The sequence below is a fragment of the Acartia tonsa genome, chromosome 10 (assembly GCF_053477335.1).
Source record: "Acartia tonsa isolate MP-2025a chromosome 10, ASM5347733v1, whole genome shotgun sequence".
Lineage (NCBI taxonomy): Eukaryota > Metazoa > Arthropoda > Copepoda > Calanoida > Acartiidae > Acartia > Acartia tonsa.
The window spans coordinates 26,647,873-26,657,435 of record NC_137269.1 but is presented as its reverse complement, the minus strand read 5'-3'; the positions used below and the strand labels follow the sequence as shown (position 1 = coordinate 26,657,435).

At 30.1% G+C, this 9,563-nt stretch overlaps 1 protein-coding gene across 2 annotated transcripts in view; it reads right to left on the bottom strand.

Annotated features, from left to right (window-relative positions):
* Positions 1–7,749: 7,749 nt before the first annotated feature.
* The window catches only part of LOC145329744 (uncharacterized), a 65,391-nt gene continuing 63,577 nt past the window's right edge, over positions 7,750–9,563 (bottom strand). Inside the window, exon 14 of one of the 2 annotated variants that reach the window (XM_080174117.1) lies at positions 7,750–9,241. In XM_080174117.1, coding sequence (XP_080030243.1) covers positions 8,966–9,241 — 276 coding nt within the window. In that variant the 3' untranslated portion in view covers positions 7,750–8,965. The remainder of the gene's footprint in view (positions 9,242–9,563) is intronic. The other variant, XM_080174118.1, reaches the window with a different exon arrangement.

Here is a 9,563-nt window from a genome sequence, read left to right as displayed (position 1 = left end):
TACCGGATAAAGTTTCAGGTAATGCAAAGCCGAATTATGATAGTAAGAGAATAATCAATAATATTGGCGGATATGTTATGGTTAATTTCATATCTGTGTATTCTTTACTTATCATCAAGGTTGGTTTATGTATTTGCTTTTTTTGCTGCAAAACTACTCCGTAGGTTTTGTGTGTTTGTAAATTTGGTTTTAAATACTAGGAACTTATAAAAACATTTTCATCTAAATACTTATTGTAGTATTGTTTTTGTTCTTGTAGCTAATTAGAATTTTTTAATTTATCATTGAAAACCATGAAAAGCGAATCCAACGTTACATATTAAATAAAAGACAGATTAAGGAAAGTAAACTGAATGGAAGATGGTTTGTATTTTCTAAACAAGTTGTGTTATTAAATATAACGGAATCTAGTAAAATAATTTTTTAAAATTATATTGATAAAAATTTATTAAAAAAATTATTTTGATCATATTCTTTAAATGAGTAAATTATGAGTTAATTTTGGGTACCTTGACTTTATCAACGCATTTAACATTCATACAATTTCAATTGTTTATATGGCTTCCCATTTGGATCTACTGCAGTTCATGGTAAAATATTGCTGGTAACGAACATTGCTATAAATTTATGAATTTTAAAGGCTGCTAGCTGCCAAACGGCTGAACGTAGAGATCATACCCGCACTCTGTTTTAAGCAGCATAAGAAGGCCTACAAATAATCTGGAATAACCATAAATCAATAATGCATAATTATCTCGCAGTGCAGAAAAATGCGGTTTTTCGTCAGTGAAGCTTTCCCTGAGCATCATTGGATCTTGGCTATTCCAGATTATTTGAGGGCCTTCTTATGCCGCTAAAAATGGTGTGCGCGCATGATCTGTACGTTCAGCCGTTTAGCAGCTAGCAGCCTTTAAAATTCATAAATTCATAGCAATGTTCGTTACCAGCAATATTTTACCGTGAACTGCAGTAGATCCTCCCATTTATTAAGAAATTTAAATCTAAAAATCAATTAGTTCTATTTTTAACCCAATATCCCTTTTTTTAGCCACGAGGGGTTTGGGTTTATTTATTATTATACTATTGTTTTTATGAATGTGTCATAAAATCAAATTTTCATTAATTTTTGTTCTCAGAAGAAATCGGATTATAGAGGTGTCTTTTTACTATTAATTATGTGTAATAGCCTCTTTTCCCATGAAATAGCCTAAATCTTGCTATAAATCATTAATAAACTTCTCGTTTAAGTGTAAAGGGATTAGTCGAGTCGTTTACGAGAACTTAGAGAACATACTGTCAAAGAGACAGCCTGTTACTTAAGAACAATGAATGGCAAACTAAATTATTTTTGAATGAAGGTTGTAATTTTGTAATTGATGGATTATAGTTGTTGGAAAGTGCAAACCTGTTTTTCAATACTAATTATCGGTTAACAATAATTTTTTGCCAAAACTATTTTAAGATTTGGTAGGCACTTATTTTGATTTGACATTTACTTACCCGTACTTTTGTTTATAGTGGCGGCTGTGCCCCAGGCAGCAAAAAAAGCCTAAAACATCCAAAGTTTATAATCTTAAAAGAAATAGCCTAAAACTATACATGCAAAATATATTTACTACTTGATATTAAAGGATATAATAGTAAAGCTGGTCTATAATTAACATTTAAGTTTGTATGTCAAATAGTTTGGTTTATTGTTGTTATGACAAAATTCTTCAATGATTGGATCAGGGTTTAAATAGAAAAGTATAACTTGAATTATAAACATATTCTATGATTTCAATTTTCAAACATCAATTGTTAAAAACGAATCAAACCGTCTAACCTAGTAATAGTTATTTATAGCATCGTATTATAGACAGCTTACCGCAGATATTTAAATGAAAATTGTAAGTCATGAGTGGCCGAAGTCCTGGGTTGTTCAAAACTGATATTAGTTTCATGATTTTTCATTTTATTAATCGTCGAAAATTGTTTGTAATACGATGCTATATTAATATTTCAGCATGGCTGAGAACAGGTTCTAATCCAGCGGATATTAATCAGTTTGGAAGCCATATTGGAAAAAGTGTACTTTTATCTTTCTACCATTGGTAACTTCCCAGTAAAAGATGAATGTAAAACCTGAATTGATTGTTAACACATCTTTTACAATCCTTAAGAATGATGACTCTGTTTTCCACCTCTTTCTTTCCTTACAGTTAGGAACATGTAGCAGGATTTAATGTATGTCATAATATTGTTTATATATTTTTAATACTGTCTTTCCATCGATATTGTCATTAGGAAAACAGATCTATAGTATAGATGTATATACAGACAACTACCTCCCTTCATTTTTCAAGGACCTCTTTCGTCTGCTTCTAAATTATTTTTTGCTACTTAGCTGTGTTAATATAATCGACACCATTAGTTGACTTTCAATTACCCAATAGGATGGTTGCACAAGACGGTTGCGATGGGGAGATACAGCTATTTAACCCTTTCTCCCTCTAGTGTTTTACTCTAATATCAGGAACAATATATTTCTAAAGAGCAAAAAAGATTCAATCTTCAGCAATCCTAATTTATAGTAGTAGTAAATTTTTTTCTGTAGTTTAAGGGTACAACGGAACCTAATGAGTTCTTGATTTTAGAAGAGCTTTACATTGTTCTTGTGTTGATCTTAGGCTATTCTGATTCTTGATTTAAGTCTTTGTTGTTTTATGCTATTTTTATGTTCTTCCCTATCCCATCGATTGCAGAGCTTCTAAATGTTTATAATATAGGGTAGAACTATATCCTATTATGGCCGCGCTGATTTTGGATTTAAAAGAAGTTTGTTTTTACATCCGTTAAGATCTCGCCAATGTCTTTAACCGATTGAAGAAGGGAAGCTTTGTAAAGGTCAATGGCCGGCTTTTAGCTATTATAACTCGAACTTTGTCATGCCTTTATAAACTACTAGTGGCTTCGCCCCTAGCCTCTAGGGGCTTTGCCCCAAGAGATGATAAAAAAATAAGGTGAAATTCGTAAAAAAAAAAAGAACCAAGGATACCTCATACAAAAAAAAATGGGGGAGGGATTTTTTGGGGGGTTTGGGGTGGCCCACCTTCCAAGACAATAGCCTAAAACCACTACAGGGCCATTAGGTATATTCCCTGAAGAGTAGAATCCGATCGGTTCAGTGGTTACCGAGATCTTAAGTGACGGATGGACGGACAGACATCATTCTACTTTGTATTATAGATGTGCACAGATATAATTTTCTTGCAAATACAGTTTTCTATGAAAATGAAGCAATATATGAAAGTTTATTCACAAATGAAGATATATGGGACTAGATATTATTTATGTGTAAACGGAACTGTAAGCAGTTTCAGCCAGTAATGTTGGCATCCAGAACCATGGCAGACAATTCTTTTCACGTGGATAGGGGCATGAAACAGGAAAAAAATCTCCATCCCAGCTGTAATCAACAACTAAAATAAGTCTAACAAATATTTGGTAATTTCAACAGATTTTTTTTCGAGATTTCGAGAGGGGAAATATCTTTGTAAAGACGACCATTTAATCTGACTCCAACATATTATTTTAGATTTATTTCGCTTGGTGGCAATAACCTATAACTGTCTTATCCTGACGGCCACATGATCTGTTCAAAATCTAGGTATTTTAGCCACACAAAATTACTAAACCAATTTTTTCGCCTTTTCAAAACAAGGATGAACACGAATAAAATCATAGTAAATTCTTTTTGGACTTTAAATGGCAAATGCATAAAATTTACTTAAATCTTTTTCTGTGTTGTAAAACATTCTATGAATATGTTACTGGTAAACAGACAGATGACTTGTTGATCGGTGTCTTCATATAATCCTTGCCAACTATTTATACATCATATATTCCAAGTATAAAGGATAATAAGTATTTTTTCAGATATTATAAAGGGTTTGATTTGTGTCTTTACGATATCGCCTCATTCAAGAGTTAGGGATAGATATTTTTTGCATCGTATTATAGACAGCTTTCCGTGGATATTAAAATGATAAATTATAAGATAAAAACCTGTTTTGTTAGTTCCTGAAGACGAAGTCCCGGGCTGCCAGAACTGGTATAATTTTATGATTTTTATTTTAATAATCATGGAAATTTGTTTGTAATACGAGGATATACATTATTTTTCAGTATGGCTGAGAACCTGATATTAATCGGTTTCGAAGCCATAAAGGAAACTTTTTTCAAAGGTATGATCTAAAACTTGACCAAGATAAAAAAAAAACAAGGCAGCTGTTTTAGGGATATAAAAGAAATGCTTTATCCCTGGACCTATTGAAAGTATACTGCACCGAGTCTGAGACAAAGGAAATGAGACAAAGTTCATCTAACACCATACACAAAACTTTATATGTATTACACACATACTTCTTAAGGGATAAGACAATGGACGATAAATTGATTTACATCTATGATATTGATTATTGGTTGAAAAGTTAAGTTATAACTGACAACCAACCAAGAATTGTAAGAAAAAAGTCCCCCAAAAATGAGCTTTTTTTGTTTGGGGTCATTTGTTCTAAAGGAATTTTACAGTAATTAAATTAATCAAGAATAACAAATATAAGATAATAGATTTATGAGACTAGATGACAGATCAGAAATAATTATACGTATGTCCCAGGAATTTCTAGGAATTTGAAGAATCTATTTCTTATTTGGTCATTTTTTATATAATCCCAAAAAGAAATCAAATTTGTATCCTTTCTTACAAATGATAGAATATAATAAATGATAATAAATCTAGAATATTAATCAGTTTTTTCGCTTATTGACATTCAAGGGCTTTAAACTCAAAATTTTTCATAATTTATAGGCCTTATAGTTTTAAGTATTTACAGTATACAATGCATGTATGGAGGATATACCTATATTTCTCCATGAATCTAAAGATATAAGACAACGACAAAAATTTGATGAACATTCTAATTGATGATGAACAAACTTACCCCTTCTGTATTTTGATATTATTGTTTGAAATGTTTGGACACTTAACTTAGTGAACTAACAAATAAAAATTCAACAAAATTCCCAAAAGTTGTTAGCCAACGAATAAGATAACTATAAAACTATGGGGACTAGTTTATTTTTCAGTCCTATATCCCTTCCCTCTCTGATATTTCTCTATGTGTTTTAGTGTAAGACAATCAATATTTATCTTTTTAGCAATATTCCTTGCAAAAAATAATGTTTGCTAACGTTCATTTTCTTAACAAGAAAACAATACATAAACAAAGGCCTAGGTTAGTCAGGTTTTAGGGTATTTTTAGCAACACATTTATCATTTATCTGGTTCCAGGACAAACGCAGGAGTCCCAAACGTCGGAGTGGACAAACGCAGGAGTGTTAAAATATTGATTTAAGTTAGTATTTCTATATATGTTAGGTTAGGTTAAGATATGAATATACAAATAAGCCCCCCGCAGGGGTTAGGCATTTAAAATACCTAAAATATGGTTTAAAATAGGTTAGGTTAGGTTATGTATCCACTCCTGCGTTTGTCCACTCCGATGTTTGTTACTCCTGCGTTTGTCAAAGGACCACCGTTTCTCTGAAGGACTTAAAATGTTGTTGTTTTTTTTTATTTAACAGAGGTAATATTTTTTTTTCATTAAAAATGTCCTTTACTTATCATTTAAAAAATAAAAATTCTAAAAAGGACCCAATGTTATTAAAAAAATATTCCAATATGGCTTCGAATCCGATTAATATCGAATGGATTAGAACCGGTGCTTAGCCATATTGATAAATCATGTACAGCATCGTATTACAGATAATTTTCTTATAAACATTAAAATAAAAATCATAAATTATAACCTTTCAAACTCTGTCTACAATACGGTACGATAATTTTTAGGGGCAATACAGTTTTTTAAATATATTTATTTCCTTTTTAGAATTGTCACAATTGAACATAATCGTCTATGTTTATATGATATAATTTGTTGCATGTTTCATATAATTTATCATTTTTTCACCACAAAAATAATTGTATGCAATTTGGTTGTCTTTACATTTAATAAATTATACTGTTTTTAAAATAGATTTCGACAGCTGCGCCTTCAGCGGTGCAGCGGTTGCGGTTGCGGTTGCGGTTGCTATAGCTGAGGCAATTAACTGGGACTTGGAAAGGCTGCGGCAGAAGGTAACTTAGGTTGAGTTTGTTACCACCTAAGATATATCTTCGTAAATAAAATTCCGCAGATAATTTTAATTGTGCCTGCAGCTTAAAAAAACATGTGGCTGTCATTTGCTGCGGCTTAGGAAGTATGCGGTTGCCGAGCCCTGTATTTCATTAAAAGTAAATTAAGGCATAATTAATATTAAACAATAAAGGGACTTCTACAAAGAAGCTTTTATAAAGAGTATTCAGTAGAAGCCAAGAAAAAAGAAAAAGAAGTTGTATCAACTTTTTTTTTTATAGCTAGCCGGTTCTTTTAGTAAGTAGTAGATGTAAAATTTTTCATAGAATTCAGATATGCAATCGGTTTTTTTGTAGACCTCTTATTTTTTAAGTAATTTAAGTTTTTTAAAAAAATAATTAAGTCGGTTTTAAGGTACTAAAACGCAACAAAATAAAAGAAGAAAATGGCCAGTAAGAACAAAAATAGTAAGATCTTTAATTTGACACCTTACTTTTAAAATTCTGTTAAGTAATTATTGAAAAAATCTATTTTTTTAACCTCGGTATAATAAAAACTTTAGACCTAAATATTTTCTCAAACAGACATAAAAAACATGGGTTCATATATACCTTCAGAATCAGAAAAATATTACGAATCCATTGTAAGCAAAATTGAAAAAAATTAAAAAATTAAAAAATTAAAGAAATGGCCAATTATTTTTTTTGTTCAGACAACACTATTGTATTCCCTTTTTTACCCCATCTTTACCCCCTCTTTACCCCCTTCCCATTTTTATACTCAATTGAAGAATTAAGACGTTGCCTGTACAATATAATATGATATTTTCATATAATTCCTTTTATTGTAGTTTATATACTATATTGTAAACTTTTTTTTTCAATTTTGCTTACAATGGATTCGTAATATTTTTCTGATTCTGAAGGTATATATGAACCAATATTTTTTTATTTGTGAAATAATAAAATTAAGTTCAAAGTTTTTATTCTCGTGGGTTAAAAAAAATCGATTTTTTCAATAATTACCTGACAGAATTGAAAAAGTAAGGTGTCAAATTAAAGATCTTACTATTTTTGTTCATAATGACCATTTTCTTTCTTTTTTTTGTTGCATTTTAGTACCTTAAAATCGACTTAATTTTTTTTTTTTAAAACTTAAATTACTTAAAAAATAAGAGGTCTACAAAAAAACCGATTGCATATCTGAATTCTATGAAAAATTTTACATCTACTACTTACTAAAAGAACCGGCTAGCTATAAAAAAAATAGTTGATACACCTTCTTTAATAAAATGTTAAAAGAGGATTAGTCATTCTGGGATCTTTATGGACAGACAGACACACATTCTACTTTTTTCTGTAAGGACTCCAGCATTTATGTCTTTAGTGGCCTGAACTTCAGACCAACAACGAATCAAGCAAGTTACTTTTTGGTAGCAGGTATCTTATCAAATTTAATCAGCAGTCTATCTTAAATAGGAGCCAAAAATATCACATTTATCCAATTCAGTTCCTTATGGACAGAAGAACATTTCAAATTATAGAATAGCTTGTCAAGTCTCAAAACAAAATTAAGTAAAATAATAGTTTATTGGTTAAATCATACAGTTTTTATGATAAGAGAAATAATCTATAATACTATGTAATTGTAGACATATATCAAAGATAATGTTACTATTAGTTTGATACATTGTATTTCATTACAAGCACAACATAACTTTACCATTATGCTTGCAGACATTCAGACTTCACGCATAATCATCAGAAACTTTACATAGCATTTTTTTTGTCATTTCATTATTTCAAACAAAACGAAATGAATAATGAATTTGGGATGACATAACTTTTAATTTTCAAATTTCTAAAGTTGCCGCTAACATGAACCAATTTTATGTCTCTATTAAATCTCTTATGCTATTTAAGACACGTGATTGGATTACTTTCAGCGGCAAATAAAAATTTGAAAGTTTAAAGATGTGGCATCATTCAATAATGTTGGTTCCAGTCAAGTAAAAAAGGATGACATTATTATATAACTTAGAAGGCTTTTAAAGAATATTTGTTGTTACATTATCAGAAACGGCTAGAAAAATAGGGCTAGGCAGCCGCGGATCAGCTGACTTTAAATCCTCAGGGAAATGAACCTTTTTCAATTCAAAACTTTAAACTTTAAAAGAATCAAAACGGGTTTTAATTGAGGCTTAATAGCGGCTGACGCGATGCTGCCGAGCCCTGGCAAAAAAATCCTTCAGATATTATAAACTATAAAAGACCCAATAATGCATAGAGAGCTCGCAGTGTGCGTAAAGAATTGAAAAGCGCCAATTTTACGCGTATTTTATCTAGCCACAAACTCCCTATTCAATATTCTTTAATAGCCTTTAAAATGATTAAATATAAGACATCTTCTTTTTATTGACGACTTAATTAAATAACTATATTTACAATGATTTTGATATTAAATTTTATTAAACATATTTAAATTCTATTATCATTAACAACAAGGGAATCAAATGGCAGCTATTTCAAATCCCTTTTTTTAATTTAAGTCAGGTATTTTTTCATTTCTAAAGAGAATCTTTTTAGAGAATTTATGAATTTTTAAGATTATTTGTGTCAAAAGAAATCTCTTTCATATTTTATTAAATTTTGATAAATCACTTTAACTGAAAAATAAATTATTTTTATAAAATATACAACCTTATATTTACAATATCTTTCTTTGAGAAAGTTCCTTTGTCCTTTTTCTATTTGTCTATCTTGTAACTGTAAAAGTGTTTAATTTGTTTAAGTGTACTGATAATCAATTTTAACGCCATGTTGATCATATTTATCACAAGTGTCTCCGCCCATTAGTAAAATATCATCCATCACAGCATTCTCTGTGAATACTTGATCAAAGACGATATTTTGTTGTTGGTGGTTATTCGAGCTTGTTGTGTGCACATATTCACGCGGCATTTCCTCGCTTTTGTGCTTTGATTTCGAAGATTTGCTTGGTTTTGGCGGGATTTCTGGCCGCTCCCTATCGTGTCTACTGCTGCTGCTGCTATGACTGCTACTGTGTTACAAACAATATTGTTATTTAATTTTCAATAAAGCTTTTAATCTTTAAATAATTTTAAATTTTAACAAAATATAATTATAAAATGAGGTTAAGGTTTGTTGATAGAAAATTAGGATTATATTACATTTAATTATTTTATCTAATTAACTTTGGAGATATTAATTATAATTTTTCCTGCTTCTGGTGCCCTGATTAAAAGCAAACCTTCTGTGCTCATTAATGAAAAAAGTTAAGCGTATTTTTTGCACATTAAAAGACTGCAGTTTACATTTTTAGAATGGAATATAATACGATAAAAAAGAATCTAATCTTTTTTTT